A 23527-nucleotide genomic window follows, 5' to 3' on the forward strand; every position below is an offset into this window, starting at 1 on the left:
GGTACCCCAGAGCAGTGGCATAGGCAGAAATCTGTTGATGCCAGCTCCAGCAAAAATCATTCAATTATCATGAAAGCCTACCCTGTACCTTACACAGCAAATTCTCCAGTGTCAAATTGAACACTGGCCCAGTGTCTATACGTGTCCACACTTTTGAGTGTTAAATTAATACTGTTCTTAGTACTGATGATGTTACACTTTGTCAGTGTTAGGGAATTAAGTATTATGCAATAGTACCTCATATATTATTTTAACACCAGGAAGTACATATAGTTTACACCAATGGTGTTATGCAAAAACACCTTATAAAGTTTTTATTTTTTAAATTATTTTTTACATTTTATTTGAATTTTACCCCCTTTTCTCCCCAATTTCGTGGTATCCAATTGTTAGTAGTTACTATCTTGTCTCATCGCTACAACTCCCGTACGGGCTCGGGAGAGACGAAGGTCGAAAAGCATCGCGCATCCAACCCGGAAGCCAGCCGCACCAATGTGTCGGAGGAAACACCGTTAGCGCGCACTGCGCCCGGCCCGCCACAGGAGTCGCTAGTGCGCGATGAGACAAGGATATCCCTACCGGCCAAACCCTCCCTAACCCGGATGATGCTAGGCCAATTGTGCGTCGCCCCAGGGATCTTCCGGTCGCGGCCGGCTGCGACAGAGCCTGGGCGCAAACCCAGAGTCTCTGGTGGCACAGCTAGCACTGTGATGCAGTGCCCTAGACCACTGCACCACCTGGGATTAAAGTATTTTTAACACTAGGAAGTGTTTCAACACTAGTGTATAAAACATTTGGAACACCTTCCGAATATTGAGTTGTACATGCCTCTTTTGCCCTTAGAACAGCCTCAATTCATCAGGGCATGGACTCTACAAGGTGTCGAAAGCTGGCCCATTTTGACTCCAATGCTTCCCACAGTTGTGTCATGTTGGCTGGATGTCCTTTTGGGGGTGGACCATTTTCGATACACAAGGGAAACTGTTGAGTGTGAAAAACCCAGCAGTGCTTCAGTTTCAGACACAATCCCCATTTAAAGGCACTTAAATATTTTGTCTTGGCCATTCAACCTCGAAATGGCACACATACACAATTCATGTCTCAATTGTCTCAAGGCTTAAAAATCTTCTCTAGAGTCTATTGCTGCACCGGTGCGTAAATCTACGTAACATAACACAAAAAAATCCCCATCAAAATCTCAAAGTTTTTAAGCTATAGATATCTGTGGTGGGAAGTGGCCAAGCTACAGCGATGTTTGTCAGACCATGAGACTTCCCGAAAAGCGCTCTTCTCATGAAAACGTCTGACTTGCAAACTAATATGACCACTCTATGGAAAGATGAGATGCTCATGAACAAGATGGTGGTCTACGGCCCCTACAAGCCCCACGGAACCGTCAATGTGCCAACTTTTGTTTGTAGCACCTGAACTGTTTTGGCCACAAACTAATGTGACCCCACTGTGGATAGGTGTGATTCTCACAAATACGAGGACGTTCTCCATTTTGCTCGATGACTCCCAGCAGTGTCACCGAGCTCATCTGAAGATAACTGGTACCGGTTGAAAAAAAGAATGGAAGTATGGAGGTAGTTTTAAGAATGAACCTGTCTCATCTCCTTCATCAACACGAATTGAAGTGGATTTAACAAGTGACAATAAAACCTAATTTAGTATTTTTAACCATTACAGTAAGAGGTTTGTATCTCTTGACAAGGTCACTCAGTGTTGGGTTAAGGACATTACAATAATATTTAAAGTCTTTATCGCCACATGCTCTTATATAAGCGTCTATAAAGACTTCGGAACCGGCAGCAGACATGCTCAAACTTGTAGTATTTGCTATTTTATTAGGATCCCCAATTAGACTCTTCCTGGGGTCTAAACAGGAAACAAACACACTAGATGAAATACATAATATGCATAATATAATAACATAATATACATAATTGACATAATATACAGTGCCTTTGTTAAGTATTCAGACCGCTTGACTTTTTCCACATTTTATTACGTTACAGCCTTATTCTAAAATGGATTCAATTGTTTTTTCCCCTCATCAATCTACACATGATACCCCATAATGACAAAGCAAAAACAGTTTTTTAGAAATGTTTTCAAATTGATAAAAAAAATAAAGATATTGAAATATCACATTTACTTAAGTATTATTTACTCAGAACTTTGTTGAAGCACATTTGGCAGCGATTACAGTCTTCTTGGGTTTGACGCTACAAGCTTGGCACACCTGTATTTGGGGTGTTTCTCCCATTCTTCTCTGCAGATCCTCTCAAGCTCTGCCAGGTTGGATGGGAACGTTGCTGCACAGCTATTTTCAGGTGTGTTGAGAGATGCTCGATCGGGTTCAAGTCTGCGTTTTGCCTGGGCCACTCAAGGACATTCAGAGACTGCTGTTTTGTCTTGACTGTGTGCATAGGGTCATTGTCCTGTTGGAAGGTGAACCTTTGCCGCAGTCTGAGGTCCTGAGTGCTCTGAAACAGGTTTTCATCAAGGATCTCTCTGTATTTTGCCATCTTTGCCACGATCCTGACTAGTCTCCCAGTCTCTGGCGCTGAAATACTTCCCCACAGAATGATGCTGCCAGTGGTGGGAAAAGTACCCAATTGTCGTACTTGAGTAAAAGTAAAGATACCAACCTGTTAAGGATGTCAAGAATCTAAGCAGCTTTTCGCAGCTTTTTGTTAAAAATTGTGCAACATTTCAGCGCCCTGCTGCTCATGCCAGGAATATAGTATATGCATATGATTAGTATGTGTGGATAGAGGCCGAGGTTGCAGTACAGCTTCCACACGATGTATAGAGTCTTGTCATTTGATTCGGCTTTGATTCTTGGTCAAACCGAATCAAGGGAACCGATTCCCTCCGGTCTCCGACCTGATGTTTTGGTTGAGAAAAATCCTGACATTTTTTCCAGACGGACACCTATAGAATTTACATCGCCTCCTGATGAATTGTATCTCTTATTAACGTGTACTAATACCTAAAGTTGCATTACAAAAGTATTTCGAAGTGTTTTGTGAAAGTTTATCGTCGACTTTTTTAATTTTAAAAAATGACGTTACGTTATGAAACGCTATTTTTTTTAGTTTATCACACAGTCTTCATAGATCGATATCTTGGCTATATATGGACCGATTTAATCGGAAAAAAGACCCAATAGTGATTATGGGACATCTAGGAGTGCCAACAAAGAAGATGGTCAAAGGTAATGAATGTTTTATATTTTATTTGTGCGGTTTGTGTAGCGACGACTATGCTAATTATTTTGTTTTCGTCCCCTGCGGGTCTTTTGGGGTGTTACATGCTATCAGATAATAGCTTCTCATGCTTTCGCCGAAAAGCATTTTACAAATCTGACTCTGTAACTAGATTCACAACGAGTGTAGCTTTAATTCAGTATATTGTATGTGCATTTTAATGAAAGTTTGAGTTTTATCAAAAACGATACGTGGCGCACTTGAAATTTCCGCCGATAAATGTTCAAATCAAATCAAATCAAATTGTATTTGTCACATACACATGGTTAGCAGATGTTAATGCGAGTGTAGCGAAATGCTTGAGCTTCTAGTTCCGACAATGCAGTGATAACCACCACGGGACCACTGCCCTAACATAAAATGACTCAAGTAAAATTGAAAGTCACCCAGTAAAATTCTACTTGAGTAAAAGTCTAAAAGTATTTGGTTTTAAATATACTTAAGTATCAAAAGTAAATGTAATTGCACAAATTTACTTAAGTATCAAAAGTAAAGGTTAAAGTACAAATTATTTATAAAATAAACATATTAAACAAACCAAACGGCACAATTTTCTTGTTTTTTAAATTTAAGGATAGCCTGTGGCACACTCCAACACTCAGACCTAATTTACAAACAAAGCATTTGTGTTTAGTGAGTCCGCCAGATCAGAGGCAGTAGGGATGACCAGGGATGTTCTCTGTTTAGTGAGTCCTCCAGATTAGAGGCAGTACGGATGACCAGGGATGTTCTCTGTTTAGTGAGTCCGTCAGATCAGAGGCAGTACGGATGACCAGGGATGTTCTCTGTTTAGTGAGTCCGCCAGATCAGAGGCAGTACGGATGACCAGGGATGTTCTCTGTTTAGTGAGTCCGCCAGATCAGAGGCAGTACGGATGACCAGGGATGTTCTCTGTTTAGTGAGTCCGCCAGATCAGAGGCAGTACGGATGACCAGGGATGTTCTCTGTTTAGTGAGTCCGCCAGATCAGAGGCAGTACGGATGACCAGGGATGTTCTCTGTTTAGTGAGTCTGCCAGATCAGAGGCAGTACGGATGACCAGGGATGTTCTCTGTTTAGTGAGACCGTCAGATCAGAGGCAGTACGGATGATCAGGGATGTTCTCTGTTTAGTGAGTCCGTCAGATCAGAGGCAGTACAGATGACCAGGGATGTTCTCTGTTTAGTGAGTCCGCCAGATCAGAGGCAGTACGGATGACCAGGGATGTTCTCTGTTTAGTGAGTCCTCCAGATCAGAGGCAGTACGGATGACCAGGGATGTTCTCTGTTTAGTGAGTCCTCCAGATCAGAGGCAGTACGGATAACCAGGGATGTTCTCTGTTTAGTGAGACCTCCAGATCAGAGGCAGTACGGATGACCAGGGATGTTCTCTGTTTAGTGAGTCTGCCAGATCAGAGGCAGTATGGATGACCAGGGATGTTCTCTGTTTAGTGAGTCCGCCAGATCAGAGGCAGTACGGATGACCAGGGGTGTTCTCTGTTTAGTGAGTCCGCCAGATCAGAGGCAGTACGGATGACCAGGGATGTTCTCTGTTTAGTGAGTCCTCCAGATCAGAGGCAGTACGGATGACCAGGGATGTTCTCTGTTTAGTGAGTCCGTCAGATCAGAGGCAGTAGGGATGACCAGGGATGTTCTCTGTTTAGTGAGTCCGCCAGATCAGAGGCAGTACGGATGACCAGGGATGTTCTCTGTTTAGTGAGTCCGCCAGATCAGAGGCAGTACGGATGACCAGGGATGTTCTCTGTTTAATGAGTCCTCCAGATCAGAGGCAGTACGGATGACCAGGGATGTTCTCTGTTTAGTGAGTCCGTCAGATCAGAGGCAGTAGGGATGACCAGGGATGTTCTCTGTTTAGTGAGTCTGCCAGATCAGAGGCAGTACGGATGACCAGGGATGTTCTCTGTTTAGTGAGTCTGCCAGATCAGAGGCAGTACGGATGACCAGGGATGTTCTCTGTTTAGTGAGTCCGTCAGATCAGAGGCAGTACGGATGACCAGGGATGTTCTCTGTTTAGTGAGTCCGTCAGATCAGAGGCAGTATGGATGACCAGGGATGTTCTCTGTTTAGTGAGTCCGCCAGATCAGAGGCAGTACGGATGACCAGGGATGTTCTCTGTTTAGTGAGTCCTCCAGATCAGAGGCAGTACGGATGACCAGGGATGTTCTCTGTTTAGTGAGTCCTCCAGATCAGAGGCAGTACGGATGACCAGGGATGTTCTCTGTTTAGTGAGTCCTCCAGATCAGAGGCAGTACGGATGACCAGGGATGTTCTCTGTTTAGTGAGTCTGCCAGATCAGAGGCAGTACGGATGACCAGGGATGTTCTCTGTTTAGTGAGTCCGTCAGATCAGAGGCAGTACGGATGACCAGGGATGTTCTCTGTTTAGTGAGTCCGTCAGATCAGAGGCAGTATGGATGACCAGGGATGTTCTCTGTTTAGTGAGTCCGCCAGATCAGAGGCAGTACGGATGACCAGGGATGTTCTCTGTTTAGTGAGTCCTCCAGATCAGAGGCAGTACGGATGACCAGGGATGTTCTCTGTTTAGTGAGTCCTCCAGATCAGAGGCAGTACGGATGACCAGGGATGTTCTCTGTTTAGTGAGTCCTCCAGATCAGAGGCAGTACGGATGACCAGGGATGTTCTCTGTTTAGTGAGTCCTCCAGATCAGAGGCAGTACGGGTGACCAGGGATGTTCTCTGTTTAGTGAGTCCGTCAGATCAGAGGCAGTAGGGATGACCAGGGATGTTCTCTGTTTAGTGAGTCCGCCAGATCAGAGGCAGTAAGGATGACCAGGGATGTTCTCTGTTTAGTGAGTCCTCCAGATCAGAGGCAGTACGGATGACCAGGAATGTTCTCTGTTTAGTGAGTCTGCCAGATGAGAGGCAGTACGGATGACCAGGGATGTTCTCTGTTTAGTGAGTCCGTCAGATCAGAGGCAGCAGGGATGACCAGGGATGTTCTCTGTTTAGTGAGTCTGCCAGATCAGAGGCAGTACGGATGACCAGGGATGTTCTCTGTTTAGTGAGTCCTCCAGATCAGAGGCAGTACGGATGACCAGGGATGTTCTCTGTTTAGTGAGTCCACCAGATCAGAGGCAGTACGGATGACCAGGGATGTTCTCTGTTTAGTGAGTCCGTCAGATCAGAGGCAGTACGGATGACCAGGGATGTTCTCTGTTTAGTGAGTCCGTCAGATCAGAGGCAGTACGGATGACCAGGGATGTTCTCTGTTTAGTGAGTCTGCCAGATCAGAGGCAGTACGGATGACCAGGGATGTTCTCTGTTTAGTGAGTCCGCCAGATCAGAGGCAGTAGGGATGACCAGGGATGTTGTCTGTTTAGTGAGTCCTCCAGATCAGAGGCAGTACGGATGACCAGGGATGTTCTCTGTTTCGTGAGTCCGTCAGATCAGAGGCAGTACGGATGACCAGGGATGTTCTCTGTTTAGTGAGTCTGCCAGATCAGAGGCAGTACGGATGACCAAGGTTGTTCTCTGTTTAGTGAGTCCGCCAGATCAGAGGCAGTAGGGATGACCAGGGATGTTGTCTGTTTAGTGAGTCCGCCAGATCAGAGGCAGTACGGATGACCAGGGATGTTCTCTGTTTAGTGAGTCTGCCAGATCAGAGGCAGTACGGATGACCAGGGATGTTCTCTGTTTAGTGAGTCCTCCAGATCAGAGGCAGTACGGATGACCAGGGATGTTCTCTGTTTAGTGAGTCCGCCAGATCAGAGGCAGTACGGATGACCAGGGATGTTCTCTGTTTAGTGAGTCCTCCAGATCAGAGGCAGTACGGATGACCAGGGATGTTCTCTGTTTAGTGAGTCCGCCAGATCAGAGGCAGTACGGATGACCAGGGATGTTCTCTGTTTAGTGAGTCCGTCAGATCAGAGGCAGTACGGATGACAAGGGATGTTCTCTGTTTAGTGAGTCCTCCAGATCAGAGGCGGTACGGATGACCAGGGATGTTCTCTGTTTAGAGAGTCCGCCAGATCAGAGGCAGTACGGATGACCAGGGATGTTCTCTGTTTAGTGAGTCCGTCAGATCAGAGGCAGTACGGATGACCAGGGATGTTCTCTGTTTAGTGAGTCCTCCAGATCAGAGGCAGTACGGATGACATGGGATGTTCTCTGTTTAGTGAGTCCGTCAGATCAGAGGCAGTACGGATGACCAGGGATGTTCTCTGTTTAGTGAGTCTGCCAGATCAGAGGCAGTACGGATGACCAGGGATGTTCTCTGTTTAGTGAGTCCGCCAGATCAGAGGCAGTAGGGATGACCAGGGATGTTGTCTGTTTAGTGAGTCCGCCAGATCAGAGGCAGTAGGGATGACCAGGGATGTTGTCTGTTTAGTGAGTCCGCCAGATCAGAGGCAGTACGGATGACCAGGGATGTTCTCTGTTTAGTGAGTCTGCCAGATCAGAGGCAGTACGGATGACCAGGGATGTTGTCTGTTTAGTGAGTCCGCCAGATCAGAGGCAGTACGGATGACCAGGGATGTTCTCTGTTTAGTGAGTCTGCCAGATCAGAGGCAGTACGGATGACCAGGGATGTTGTCTTGATAAGTGTGTGAATTTAACCATTTTCTGTCTTGCTAAGCATTCAAAATGTAACAACTACTTTTGGGTGTCAGGGGAAACGTATGGAGCAAAAAGTACATTATTTTCTTTAGGACAGACACCCCAAAAATACTTAGTAAGTAGTAATTTAAAGTATTTTTTACTTAAGTACTTTACACCACTGGATGCTACCGTAGGGATGGTGCCAGGTTTCCTCCAGACATGACGCTTGGCATTCAGGCCAAAGAGTTCAATCTTGGTTTCGTCAGACCAGAGAATCTTGTTTCTCATGGTCGGGGGGTCTTTATGTGCCTTTGGCAAACCCTAAGCAGCTGTCATGTGCCTTTTACTGAGGAGTGGCTTCCGTCAGGCCACTTTACCATAAAGGCCGGAATGGTGGAGTGCTGCAAAGAGGATTGTCCTTCTGGAAGGTTCTCCCATCTCCACAGAGGAACTTTAGAGCTCTGTCAGAGTGACCATTTGGTTTTTGGTCACCTCCCTGACCAAGGCCCTTCTCCCCTGATTGCTCAGTTTGGCCGAGCGGCCAGCTCTACGAAGAGTCTTGGTGGCTCTAAATTTCTTCCATTTAAGAATGATGGAGGCCACTGTGTTCTTGGAGACCTTCAATGCTGCACACATTTTTTGGTACCCTTCCCCAGATCTGTGGCTCGACACAATCCTGTCTCGGCGCTCTATGGACAATTCCTTCGACCTCGTGGCTTGGTTTTTGCTCTGACATGCACTGTCAACTGTGGGACCATATCGACAGGTGTGTGCCTTTCCAAATCATGTCCAATCAATTGAATTTACCAGGTGGACTTCGATCAAGTTGTAGAAACATCTCAAGGAAGATCAATGGAAACAGGATGCACGTGAGCTCAATTTCAAGTCTCATAGAAAAGGGTCTAAAAACGTATGGTAAATGAGGTATTTCTAAACACCTGTTTACGCTGCAACTCCTCAATGGGCTCGGGAGCATGTCCCGACTGGCCGCCTACTTCTTAACACACTGCTCGCTCAACCCAGAAGTCAGCCACACAAATGTGTCGGAGGAAACACTGTTCAACTGACGACTGAAGTCAGCTTGCAGGCGCTCGGCCCACCACAAGGAGTCACTAGAGCGTGATGAGCCAAGGAAAGCCTCCCCTGCCAAACCTATCTCAAAACCGGACGGTGCCGACCTTTGGGGCTCCCGGTCACAGCCAGCTGTGGGATCAAACCCTAGGATGTAGTGCCTTAGACCGTTGCACCACTAGGGACCCCTCTTCTGTTTCTGCCTCATGCTTCAGAAACAGAAGATGGCTCAATACAATGCAAAATATATGAAAATGGCTGTATCTTTTCACTTTAATTAACATAACCATAGACCACTTAAACTGGTACAACACCTCCACTGACAGGTGGCCAAAAATACATAATTGAAATCCATGCCCCTACTAAACCACACCCCAATATAATTTCCCAGTGTGCCTTGCCTTTTCGAATGAATTGTAGATTTATAACCCATGAATGTATTTGTTAGTGACAGAGATGGTTGTTGAATTTGTTATTTTAAAACGTTCAGTTCTGTGGATTTCACCGAGAGAGTTCCTACTGTAGGCTAATGTTATCATTAAAATTAAACTGTTCATGACAATACATTACATATATCATAAGGCCTTACTTTGATGGCCATGTTTTAACCCAACAGGCCGACCCATGCCGCAAAGAAGAAACAGTACAACACCCCCCTCTCTCGCTCTCTCTGTCTTCCATCTGTGTGAACTACTGAATTCTATTTTCACCTGCCACCACTGAAGCAGGCAGAAGTCAGTTGTTACATAGTAGGTACATAGCTATTACATAGTCACTACATGGTTATTCCATAGCTATAACAGGTACCTGTCGTGCTAACACCAGTAGAGTGATGAAGAAGATGAAGAGAGAAACAGAACCCATCGTCTTCAGATCCTTTAGAATGCCTGGCCTGAGGAGAGAGGGATGAGTAGAGAGAGAAAAAGAGATGAAAGAACAACAACAAAAGAATTAGTCTGTCCCCAGCTGAAAGCTCAACTTTCTATAGATGTAATAATTTGATGGGTCTCAGGAGTGAATTTCCTCCTCTGCCCCCCCCCCTCTCTCTCTCTCTCGCTCCCTCTTTCTTTAACTGTTCCTCATATCAGAAAAATCAATTCCACTCTATCAACACAAAAACCCAATATCATAGAACGTCAGTCATGATTGCAGCAACAATTACCCCGGCAAAAAAGTTATATTCCATAGCGACAACTTTTGATTGACAGTTGAGAGGAATATTGACAGACATTGCCTAATAAGTTCTGGCCTATTATTACACAGATCACAGTGAGGGCAGGAGCAGTGTTAAAGAGATTCTCCGGTACTTTTGTATACTTAGACAGTAGTTCTGAAAGTAGCGCTCACAATTGCACACTATGTCACATATGTGCAGATATGTGCACCACATCAATGCTCTCTTTCTCCCTCTGCTGTGTGTGCATGATAGCCTCTTACTAGCTGTCACTCATATGGCAAGGGGCTGAAGTTCATTGGTTGAACTCTAATTGCTAGGGGGCTGACTGGCATTGGGGAACAATTGTGCAGCACAGGTTCCAGAAAAATAGTTGCTTTCAAACTAGGGATTTCATGGCTAATTGAGGTAAGACATTCATTCTGCTCATAAAGTATGCATATATATACACTACGCATTGACACATCCAGCCAAAAGCGGGAGGTTTAAAAAATGTATGTGTGCGCACAGCAAAATCAATGGTGTACGTTTAACTCAGAAAGTGTCAAATGTACACTATTTTCAGTGACGTAGTATATACAGTCCCACTGAGCTGGTGTTAAAATAACACTTTTGAAATGTTTTTTTTTGGGGTCATGTTTCGGTGGACACTTGACTGGACCTTTGCCTCCTGAGCCCGTTGGGGAGTTACAGACCAGATCCAAATTGGGGGGGAAAAATGGGGTATAATACAAAAAAGGGCCAATGTTTTGACCCATTTTATTGTGTAGATTCAAAAAAGACTGAATGCAACATTTCCACAGAAGAAGACAGTGTTTGCACCCAGAAGTTGATGGGGAAAAATACCTCTGACCTCAAGAGACATCATCTTTCTGTTGTATATAAATGATCAGACATTTGCCTGTGACCTTTTCCTCTATGCAGATGATTCTACTCTGTTGGTTTCCCACAAAGACAAAATGTGGTTGAGAAAGCCCTCAGTGATGCATTTCTGAATGTCAATAAATGGCCATCTTGTTCAGGTCCAAAGTGAAACAAGAAATCCCCTGATTTTAAGGTGGTAGTAGGTGACATAGTAGTCACAGCAAAATACTGTCAATTATCTTGGTTGTGTGCTAGATAACCATCTGACAGGTGAGAGCATGGCAAACAACGTTATCTCCAAAGTAAAGCATAAAATTAGGTTTCTGTCAAGAACCTCCAAATATCTGGATAAGAATGCAATGGGGGACATTGGCTGGGGCTCTTGTTCAGCACCACTTTGACAATGTGTGCTCTTCCTGGTACAATAGACATCTCAGAACAAATTAGTCAGGATTATTCTTAAACTTCCAGCAATTACACATCTTGACCATTCCCCCTTTGAAAGGCTTAGATGGCTCGAAGTCGAGGAGAGAGTCTTCCCGTCAACAGTGAAGAGGTGACTTCGGGATGCTGGCCAATAAAAAGCAAAGATTAAGATGGGCAAAATAACAGACACTGGACAGAGGAACTCTGCCTAGAAGGCCAGCATCCCAGAGTCGACTCTTCACTGTTGACGTTGAGACTGGTGTTTTGCGGGTACTATTTAATGAAGCTGCCAGTTGAGGACTTGTGAAGCATCTGTTTCTCAAAGAGGCGTCTGTTTCTCAAACTAGACACTCTTAATGTACTTGTCCTCTTGCTCAGTTGTGCACCGGGGCCTCCCACTCCTCTTTCTTTTCTGGTTAGTGCCAGTTTGTGCTGTTCTCTGAAGGGAGTAGTACAAAGCGTTGTACGAGATCAGTTTCTTGCCAATTTCTCATATGGAATAGCCTTCATTTCTCAGAACAAGAATAGACTGACGAGTTTCCGAAGAAAGTCCTTTGTTTCTGCCCATTTTGAGCCTGTAATCGAACCCACAAATGCTGATGCTCCAGATACTCAACTCATCTAAAGAAGGGCAGTTTTATTGCTTCTTTATTCACCACAACAGTTTTCAGCTGTGATAACATAAGTGAAAAAGGGTTTCCTAATGATCAATTAGCCTTTTAAAATGATAAACTTGGATTAACTAACACAACGTGCCATTGGAACACAGGAGTGATGGTTGCTGATAATTGGCCTCTGTATGCCTATGTAGATATTCCATTAAAAGCAGTTTCCAGCTAGAATAGTCATTTACAACATGAACAATGTCTACACTGTATTTCTGATCAATTTTATGTTATTTTAATGGACAAAAAAATGTGCTTTTCTTTCAAAAACCAGGACATTTCTAAGTGACCCAAAGCTTTTGAGTGTATATAACTACTTTGACTTGGTACAGGATAACCACAACTATTCCATTAGGAGAGAAACTCACGCTGTTCCTTTTAGATTTAAAAGTGGTATGGGGAAAGAAACATTTTTATACTATTCTTCCAAAGAATTTGAAATGTATAACCTCTAAAAGTAGTTTCATGCTAAATTGTAGCATGTCTCCAAAGTGAGTCGTAAGACTCTAGTACAAGGGTGAGAAGAAAATGCCCGGGATAGCATATGGTCTGCCTTTTGGTGCCTATTGTGTATCATATTGTGATTGTCTTGTATATATTATGGATTGATTGTTTTATAAGTTCACGATTGATTTATATATTAGCGGTATGTGAGACAAGGCAGATGTACAGTGAGGGGGAAAAGGTATTTGATCCCCTGCTGATTTTGTACGTTTTCCCACTGACAAAGAAATGATCCGTCTATAATATTAATGGTAGGTTTATTTGAACAGTGAGAGACAGAATAAAAACAAGAAAAATGCAGAAAAACGCATGTCAGAAATGTTATGTTAATAGATTGATAATGCTCGATAGTAGTGTGCTGCAACCTATCAGACCACTACTTAAGACACAACTTTGATCAAAAATCTAACTACAGTATGTCAAGGGGAAGGGCTCCAGATTTAAATTATTTAGTACTATTTTGCAAACCTTTCACTTGGCTGTGCAGGTAAAAGTTCTAATTGCTCACTCAAACGTTTCAAAACATCCTATTTTTTGGTTTGCTAAAACCATGATTTGGTCAAACAGTAAAGTGCATTATCCTCATGATTCCTGTAATGAAAGTGTCTGCCCAGCCCCTGGGCCTGTTCCACAGGGACCTGCTGCTGTTGAGCAAGCCACTTGATGTGCTCTTTGGGACAGAGAAAAAATGCATAACATTTCAAAATCCAATTGCGGGAAATTACATAGCTTTGGGAGAAGCTAATGTGGTTCTCAGCTTTCTGTGGGTATACTTTTTATTTGTCATCCCTTAATATTGAGGTTAACAGCAATTATTTTACAACTGAGATATTTGATATGGCTATAAGCATATCAAAGCACGCCAAATGCGCAATTGTCCATCGGCACAGGGTAGGAGGGCTACAACTGAAAAGCTTTCTAGGGCATTACTTTTAATGCTAATTAATACATGACTACTAGCAGTGGGTGTTATAGTTAGCGTTAGCAACCCAGCTAATGTGTTTTGAGTTTTCACTTCCTCATGTGGTGTATGAGCCCAAAAATAGAGCACATATAAGATGCAGTCAAAATCATCTCTATTGAACAAAACATTTCAGAAAATTCTAGAGACCTATTTTAACAGTAAAATATAAAACCAATAGCCTATTCTCAACTCACAATTTATGACAATCACTGGATTAGGTTGCACATCAATATATATTGAATCATGCATTCCTGCTTAGACATGTTAGATGAAAAAAAGTACTTATTGAATAGCTTACCATCTTAGTGTTCTATTACACAGTCTGAAGCACAGTTAATGACTTTATAAGGTGAATTATAACACCCCAGAAAAAAATAGGTGCCACCAAATCACGGGCTGGTGCCACTGAAACAGTTGGTGGCGCTAGACAACATGTTAGACTGGAGGTTTTGATCTGCTGCAGACTATTATGTTCTTCTGTCAATTTGGCCGTTGGGAAGAAAATAATGTGATAGGATTTTATGCAGAGAAATATGTTGACAGGACAAGGCTATGTATGTTTGTACACATAGAAGTCAGTGGTATATGTTTAGTATAGGTTCATGAGGCAATACAAATGTGATGTGACTAAAATATGACTAAAATGAAAGGGCATTTAGTTTTATTTATTTTACCTTTATTTTACTAGGCAAGTCAGTTAAGAACAAATTCTTATTTTCAATGACGGCCTAGGAACAGTGGGTTAACTGCCTGTTCAGGGGCAGAATGACAGATTTTGTACCTTGTCAGCTCGGGGATTTGAACTTGCAACCTTTCTGTTACTAGTCCAATGCTCTAACCACTAGGCTACCCTGCTGCCTAGTTGACAAAAATGGCCCACTGTTTTCGTCATTTTGACAATAACTAGAATAAATCATTATTCATATTATATTTTTGTCGAAATGACTAAGACTAGACTATTTAAATCTAAAAAAAAGAGTGCCAAAATGAACACTGGTGTGCTTGCTCATCTCTCTACCCTACACACCTCCACAGTCATTCCCTAAAGGCTGTGTGTCTCTGGCTTCTACCCTATGTTTAACACCAGGGTTTTCATAAAAGGAACGCTGTCTCTCTAACCTGTTATCCCTCCGTGTGTGTGTGTGTGTGTGTACCTGTCCAGTGTCTGTGTGCTGTAGAGTGCAGTACTGTAGCCGTCCAGCAGGGGTGCATGTGTCTGGAGGATGATGATGTTGTAGATCACCATGGCAACTAACATTACAACCATCTTCAGCTCATAGTTGATCCTCAGGAACACAGAACACGACACCAGACCCAGGATACAACAGTAGATAAAATACTACAGAGAGAGAGACAGAGAGAGAGAGAGAGAGAGAGAGAGAGAGAGAGAGAGAGAGAGAGAGAGAGAGAGAGAGAGAGAGAGAGAGAGAGAGAGAGAGAGAGAGAGAGAGAGAGAGAGAGAGAGAGAGAGAGAGAGAGAGAGAGAGAGAGAGAGAGAGAGAGAGAATGTGGGAGGGGGGAGAGAGAAGAGAGAAGAGAGGGAAAAAGAGGAGGGGGAAAGAAGGATAAGTGAAGTCGATAAAAAACTCTCAGAGAGATGTTATATTTCATCTTTTGAGATGATATAGAAAGATGTAGAGAGTCAAACTGCAGACTATTTTCCACTTAATGAATAGCAAGCCATAACAACAGTTCCTCACAAAAATGTCCAGTCAACATTTCCCTCAAAACTATAATGGACATCGTATATCGTGTCCTATAAAAAGGGAATATTGCTCTTTATGTGCTCAGTATCACGTCACTGAATGGTCTTTGGCTAGGGAGTATTATGGAGAGCTGGGAGAGCTGGGCCAACACAGGGCAATGGGAGGGTAGGTAGGGAGGTAGGTAGGTAGGGAGGGAGGAAGGGAGGTAGGGAGGTAGGGAGGAAGGAAGGAAGGAAGGAAGGAAGGAAGGAAGGAAGGAAGGAAGGAAGGAAGGAAGGAAGGAAGGAAGGTAGGTAGGTAGGTAGGTAGGTAGGTAGGTAGGTAGGTAGGTAGGTAGGTAGGTAGGTAGGTAGGTAGGTAGGTAGGTAGGTAGGTAGGTAGGTAGGTAGGTAGGGAGATAGAGAGGTAGGAAGGGAGGGAGAAACAGCAGTTAAGAGGGAAAGAAAGAAAGAATGGAAGAAAGGAAGACTAACTGAGCCTGTGGAGAGCAGTGAATCAGGACTAGCTATTACTGGCTGACTTATAGAGGCCGCGACGCAGTAGGGTAAACATCATTACATTTAGAAGATAGGAGACATGGGTTCGGGCTATTAGCAAAGAGAGGTGTATATGTGAAAAGAAAAGAGAGAAACAAGAAAGAAATAGTACTAATGCAGATAAATAGAGGAAATTGGCTCCCAGCCAAGACTAATGGCAAAAAGAGAGGTGTGTGTGAATGAAGGCTTAGCCTGAACTAGAAGTGGGGGCCACATTAAATCAGATTGTGGGCTGTGAATGGCTATAGGGTCACATCTATCAGACATGTGAAAAGTAGAAAACCACAATTATTCAACAGAAATGGGTCTATAAGAAGGTCTATTTACCAAATCGTGGGATAAGATTGAGGTGTTGAACACTATGGAGGAGGGTAATGATGTGTAAAATGTTACTGTTAACTATTGAATAAACTTGTACACAGAACATGAACAATAAGAAGGAAAAGATCTGAAAGATGGTACAATGGACTGGGTCGGTTCATTCATTTTTTTCATTTAGTTTATGAGTTCGTTGAGGCGTAAAACATCAGTAATGAGCTTACTGAGCTCTAGTCACCAAGGCTGCTCTCTGGTGCTGATAACACACACTATGTCAATACTCAATCTCAGGAGGACAGAGTTTTTTGTTTCTAACAGACAGAGATCGTCTCAGACGTAGCTAGGAGCGAGTGAATATGTGTGAAGTGTGCAAAGCAAGGCAGGAAGCCTAGAGCTGTCGTGCGAGTAATTCAAATGCAATTGCGGAAAAACACAGTTGCTACAGCACACCAGATGCAAGCCAACCTCCCATGAACTTCAACTACTTTGGACTCCTGGGATGAAGGAGAGGAGACAAGGAGAGGAGACATGGAGAGGAGACTTTAGACTATTGAGATACTATCCAAGTCAACAGCCAGGCCACTTCTAGATCCCTCTGTGTCACAATGACACACACACACACACACACACACACACACACACACACACACACACACACACACACACACACACACACACACACACACACACACACACACACACACACACACACACTGATTGATTGTGATTGATGTAACGCAACGTTTATTGATAGACAATGTTAACAAACATTACTTTTGTGGCCCTGGTTAAAGAAATGTGATTGTTGACTTAAAATAGTGCACAAAGGAGTGATTTCTGTCAAATAAATGTTCTGTTGTGAACTAATAAAAACAGAAAGCTAGCGACGAACACTATAACTTCATGAAATACAGTACATGGAATAAAGCAAGTTTTCACCAGAAGTATCCGAAATATTTGAAACCCAGGTCTGACCCAAAGTAGATGTCAGTAGCATAGCCAGACATTTGTTGGAATGCCATTCCAGTTCTTCTGAATGCCATTCCAGTTCTTCTGAATGCCGTTCCAGTTCTTCTGAATGCCATTCCAGTTCTTCTGAATGCCGTTCCAGTTCTTCTGAATGCCATTCCAGTTCTTATGAATGCCGTTCCAGTTCTTCTGAATGCCATTCCAGTTCTTCTGAATGCCGTTCCAGTTCTTCTGAATGCCATTCCAGTTCTTCTGAATGCCGTTCCAGTTCTTCTGAATGCCATTCCAGTTCTTCTGAATGCCATTCCAGTTCTTCTGAATGCCATTTCAGTTCTTCTGAATGCCGTTCCAGTTCTTCTGAATGCCATTTCAGTTCTTCTGAATGCCGTTTCAGTTCTTCTGAATGCCATTCCAGTTCTTCTGAATGTCATTCCAGTGTACCGCTTACTATGAATTCTATCTGATGGTGTTTGCATGTTTAGGTAAAAAAAAAACATTTGTGTCCCGCGCATCGACGACGTCGTCCCCAAAGGGACCGCACATACATACACCAACCAGAAGCAACACTGATCATCCACACTGAGCTTTAGGCTGTAACTACTGCTTATAACTACTGCTTTCAAGGAGCGGGATCTGGATGCATATAAGAAATCCCGCTCTATCTGACCTCTGACAAGCCATCAAATAGCAACGCATCAATACAGGGCTAAGATCGAGTCCTATAACGCCGGCTCTGATGCTCAACGGATGTGGCAGGGCTTGAAAACTATCACAGATTACAAAGCGAAACCCAGCCGTGAGCTGCCCAGTGATGCAAGTCTAATAGAAAAGCTAAATGCCTTCTACACTCGCCTCGAGGCAAGCAACACTGTTGTTCCGGATGACTGTGTGATCTTGCTCTCCGTAGCCAATGTGAGTAAGACCTTTAAACAGGTTAACATTCGCAAGGTTGTGGAGTCAGACGGAAAACCAGGACACGTACTAAGAGTACACACTGACCAGCTGGCAAGTGGGGCGGCATGGTAGCCTAGTTAGAGCGTTGGACTAGTAACCGGAAGGTTGCAAGTTCAAACCCCCGAGGTGACAAGGTACAAATCTGTCGTTCTGCCCCTGAGCAGGCAGTTAACCCACTGTTCCTAGACAGTCATTGAAAATAAGAATTTGTTCTTAACTGACTTGCCTAGGTAAATAAAGGTAAAAAAAATAAAAAATAAAAAATAATAAAGTGTCTTCACTGACATGTTCAACCTATTCCCGGTCTGTAATAGTAACTTGTTTCAAGCAGACCACCATAGTCCTAGTGCCAAAGTAGCCTGTCTAAATGACTAGCGACCCGTAGTACGACCGTATGGCTCGCATATCAACGCCATCCTCCCAGACACCCTAGAACCACACTTCTCACACTGCCCCAACAGATCCACAGATGACACAATCTCTATTGCACTGCCCTCACCCACTTGAACAAAATGAATACCTATATAAGAATTACAGCTGAGCATTCAACACCATAGTCCTTCCAAGCTCAGGACCCTGGGACTGAACACCTCCCTCTGAAACTGGTTCCTGGACATCCTGATGGGCCTCCCCCAGGCGGTGATGGTAGGCAACAACACATCCACCACACTGATCATCAACACACACAGGGGGACCTCTGGGATGTGTGCTTAGTCCCCTCCTGTACTCCCTGTCCACCCACGACTGCCTCGCCTCCAATGAATCTAACACCATCATCGTTAAGTTTGTTGACGACACAACAGTGGTAGGACTGATCACTGATGACAAAGCAACCAATAGGGAGGAGCCAATAGGAAGCAGTGTGGTGCCAGGACAAAAACCTCTCCCTTAACGTCAGCAAGACAAAGGAGCTGATCGTGGACCACAGGAAATGGAGGGGTGAGCACGCCCCCCATGGGGCTGTAGAGGAGCGGGTCGAAGCTCCTCAGTGTCCACATAACTAAGGAATGAACATGGTCCACACACACTCACACAGTTGTGAAAAGTGTACAACAGTGCCTTTTTCCCCTCAGGAGGCTGAAAAGATGTGGCATGGGCCCTCAGATCCTCAAAACGTTCTGCAGCTGCACCATTGAGAGCATCTTGAGTGGCCGCATCACCACTTGGTACGGCCACTGCAAGGCACCCGACCGCAAGGCACTACAGAGGGTGGTGAGTACGGCCCAGTACATCACTGGGTCCGAGCTCACTGCCATTCAGGGCTTCTATACCAGTTGATGTCGGAGGAAGGCCTCCAGCTATCCAAGCCATAGACTGTTCTCTCTGCTACTACACAACAAGCTGTACCAGTGTCTGGAAACAACAGGACTCTGAACAGCTTCTATCCCCAAGCCAAAAGACTGCTAAACAAGGCTGCTAAATAACTCATCAAATGGCTACCCGGACTAACTGCATTGATCATTTGTTTAACTAATTCTCCTGCACAGAATCTATGCACACACACAGGACACTACAGACACACTCACACATACTTACACCCCAACAAACACACACACATTGCATACGGCCACACACACATAACACACGCACACATGCATACTGATGCGCCACACACACACACACACACACACACACACACACACACACACACACACACACACACACACACACACACACACACACACACACACACACACACACACACACACACACACACACACACACACACACACACACACACACACACACACACACACGCTGCTGATACTGTCTGTTATCTATCCTGTTGCCTAGTCACTTTACCCATGCCTTTATTTACAGTACATAGCTACCTTAATTACCCCATACCCCCGTACATTGACTTGGTACACCCTGTAAATATCCATGTTATATTTATTCATTATTGTCATTTGAATTTTTTTTGTGCCTACTCTGGTAGATGTACTCACAGGCAGGTAGAACTTATTCCCATCCGTGAGGTGGGTGGGGCTGTGGGAGCTGAGCATGCTGTCATTGGTCAGGTTCATGGTAGTGGGTGTGGTCAGAACCTCATCTTCCAGGAAGAACTGGAAAGAAGTTTAGAGGAGATGAGAAAGACAAGGGGAGAAGAGAAGTTATACTAGGCTGTATTCCGGTGTGATCATTTTGATGGCTGTAATGGCAGTTTTGCCTGAAAACATCCGCGCACGCACGCACGCACGCACGCACGCACGCACGCACGCACGCACGCACGCACGCACGCACGCACGCACACACACACACACACACACACACACACACACACACACACACACACACACAGACAAGATCAACCAGTAAAATCAGTAAATTGGTTCCTCACCATGTTGAAAACAGCCATGACAAGTATAACAGCGGTGGTTGTCATGGTGAGGACCAATCGGAGCCAGGGTTTGTTGGCGATGATGATGCGTGAGGAAGTAGGGAGCCAGGGGAGAGAGCACCACGATCCTTTACCTCCCTGCTGAGAGAGAGGGAGGGAGGGAGGGAGGGACAAGCAGGGGGACAGAATAAATGAGATTCAGATAGGAATAGTGAGGAAAGCTTTAAACAGGGAGAGAGAGAGCGAGAGACAGAGACACAGACAGAGAGTGAGAAAGAGAGAGCTATGGACAGTTCACTCTTGCAGTAGTGCAACGTGAGGAGAAGCCATGAAATGGAAGGCTGTAGGGGACAGAGAACAAACAATGACTGCAGTAACAGATCGTCTGTCTGCATCAATACTCTCAACACCCCAGAGCAATTTACCTCCATCGATTTCCTCTCTACAACACCTCTTTGACACACCTTGACTCTCAACACACAACTTCCCTTGGCCAGGAAGAGGAGCAGATAACAAAGGTTTATTATTTTGTTTATAATTCGCAAATTCATCCATTGGAAACTGTTTGGTTTGTTTGCAGTTCAGAGCACTATACTATACTATACTATACTATACTATACTATACTATACTATACTATACTATACTTAAGCAATTCGGCCCGAGGAGGTGTGTTTTATGGCCAATATAACATGGTTAAATGTCGTTTTTACATACAACGCAATGCAAAGTTCCTGGACACAGCCCTTAGTGTACTGGCCATATACCACAAACCACGAGGAGAATGATTACTATTATAAACTGGTTACCAATGTAATTAGAGCAGTAAAAATACATATACCTGTGGTAAACAGTCTGATATACCACAGCTGTCAGCCAATCAGCATTCCCTCCCAATTTTATTATATACTATATACTATACTATACTATACTATACTGTACTGTACTATACAATATATACTATACTATACTGTAATTTACTTTACTATACCATGTCCTTCCTTTTATCTTCACATGGTCACATGGTTTGGTTGACTCGGATATACAGAGACATTGTGAGACATCAGGAATCATTTAAGTCTCAAGGTAGAACACAATGCAGGGCCCAGGGACAGACAGACTGCTGGGTTTTAGACTGTTGGGGTATAATCCCGTGTTCCACAAAATATGACTGTCCTTCAAGCTCAATCACTCCTCCAAGGTCTGGTCTTTGGTTAGAGTCATCAGAGGATGAGAAAGGTGTTAATCGGTTTATTCTGCTTTGTTAGTCGTTCTCATCTTCATCTGACCCCTCTCTTTTCCTCCCTCTGTCTCCCCCTCTATCTTCCTCCCTCTGTCTACCCCTCTCTTTTCCTCCCTCTGTCTCCCCCTCAACCTTCCTTCCTCTGTGTACCCCTCTCTTTTCCTCCCTCTGTCTCCCCTCTCTTTTCCTCCCTCTCTCTTCCTTCCTCTGTCTCCCCTCTCTTTTCCTCCCTCTCTCTTCCTTCCTCTGTCTCCCCTCTCTTTTCCTCCCTCTCTCTTCCTTCCTCTGTCTCCCCTCTCTTTTCCTCCCTCTGTCTCCCCCTCTCTCTTCTTTCCTCTGTCTCCCCTCTCTTTTCCTCCCTCTGTCTCCCCCTCTCTCTTCCTCCCTCTGTCTCCCCCTCTCTCTTCCTTCCTCTGTCTCCCCTCTCTTTTACTTCCTCTGTCTCCCCTCTCTTTTCCTCGCTCTCTCTTCCTTCCTCTTCCTTCCTCTGTCTCCCCTCTCTTTTCCTCCCTCTCTCTTCTTTCCTCTGTCTCCCCTCTCTTTTCCTCCCTCTGTCTCTCCTCTCTTTGTCTCCCTCTGTCTCCCCCTCTCTCTTCCTTCCTCTGTCTCCCCTCTCTTTTCCTCCCTCTGTCTCCCCCTCTCTCTTCCTTCCTCTGTCTACCCCTCTCTTTGTCTCCCTCTCTCTCCCCCTCTCTCTTCCTTCCTCTGTCTCCCCTCTCTTTTCCTCCCTCTCTCTCCCTTCCTCTGTCTCCCCTCTCTTTTCCTCCCTCTGTCTCCCCCTCGACCTTCCTTCCTCTGTGTACCCCTCTCTTTTCCTCCCTCTGTCTCCCCCTCTCTCTTCCTTCCTCTGTCTCCCCTCTCTTTTCCTCCCTCTCTCTTCCTTCCTCTGTCTCCCCTCTCTTTTCCTCCCTCTCTCTTCCTTCCTCTGTCTCCCCTCTCTTTTCCTCCCTCTGTCTCCCCTCTCGTTTCCTCCCTCTGTCTCCCCCCCTCTGTCTTCTTTCCTCTGTCTCCCCTCTCTTTTCCTCCCTCTGTCTCCCCCTCTCTCTTCTTTCCTCTGTCTCCCCTCTCTTTTCCTCCCTCTCTCTTCCTTCCTCTGTCTCCCCTCTCTTTTCCTCCCTCTGTCTCCCCTCTCGTTTCCTCCCTCTGTCTCCCCCTCTCTTCCTTCCTCTGTCTCCCCTCTCTTTTACTTCCTCTGTCTCCCCTCTCTTTTCCTCCCTCTCTCTTCCTTCCTCTGTCTCCCCTCTCTTTTCCTCCCTCTGTCTCCCCCTCTCTCTTCTTTCCTCTGTCTCCCCTCTCTTTTCCTCCCTCTGTCTCCCCTCTCTTTTCCTCCCTCTGTCTCCCCTCTCTCTTCCTCCCTCTGTCTACCCCTCTCTCTTCCTTCCTCTGTCTCCCCTCTCTTTTCCTCCCTCTGTCTCCCCCTCTCTTTTCCTCCCTCTGTCTCCCTTTATCTTCCTCTCTCTGTCTACCCTTCTCTTTTCCTCCCTCTGTCTCCCCTCTCTCTTCCTCCCTCTATCTACCCTTCTCTTCCTTCCTCTGTCTACCCCTCTCTTCCTTCCTCTGTCTCCCTGTGTCTCTCTCTCCCTCCCTCTGTCTCCCCCTTCTTCCTTCCTCTGTCTCCCCTCTCTTTTTCTCCCTCTGTCTCCCCTCTCTCTTCCTTCCTCTGTCTCCCCTCTCTTTTCCTCCCTCTGTCTCCCTCTCTCTTTCCTCCCTCTGTCTCCCCTCTCTTCCTCCCTGTGTCTCCCCCTCTCTTCCTCCTCTGTCTCCCCTCTCTTTTCCTCCCTCTGTCTCCCCTCTCTCTTCCTTCCTCTGTCTCCCCTCTCTTTTCCTCCCTCTGTCTCCCCTCTCTGTCTTCCTTCCTCTGTCTACCACTCTCTTTGTCTCCCTCTGTCTCCCCCTCTCTCTTCCTTCCTCTGTCTCCCCTCTCTTTTCCTCCCTCTCTCTCCCTTCCTCTGTCTCCCCTCTCTTT

The 23527-nt window shown here is 44.9% G+C and overlaps 1 protein-coding gene across 2 annotated transcripts in view; it reads right to left on the reverse strand.

Moving 5' to 3' along the window:
* Positions 1-23527, reverse strand: part of LOC118378037 (adenylate cyclase type 2-like) — a 96256-nt gene that overhangs the window by 7552 nt on the left and 65177 nt on the right. For both annotated transcript variants that reach the window (XR_008070774.1, XM_052470088.1), the window contains exons 16-19: positions 20321-20461; positions 19929-20045; positions 14651-14835; positions 9707-9791 (exon numbers count right to left, since the gene is read on the reverse strand). Coding sequence is in view for 1 of the 2 variants with exons in the window: in XM_052470088.1 (XP_052326048.1) it covers positions 9707-9791; positions 14651-14835; positions 19929-20045; positions 20321-20461 (528 nt within the window). In the remaining variant the exon portion in view is untranslated. The remainder of the gene's footprint in view (positions 1-9706; positions 9792-14650; positions 14836-19928; positions 20046-20320; positions 20462-23527) is intronic.

The sequence above is a fragment of the Oncorhynchus keta genome, chromosome 19 (assembly GCF_023373465.1).
Source record: "Oncorhynchus keta strain PuntledgeMale-10-30-2019 chromosome 19, Oket_V2, whole genome shotgun sequence".
NCBI classification, from domain to species: Eukaryota; Metazoa; Chordata; class Actinopteri; order Salmoniformes; family Salmonidae; genus Oncorhynchus; species Oncorhynchus keta.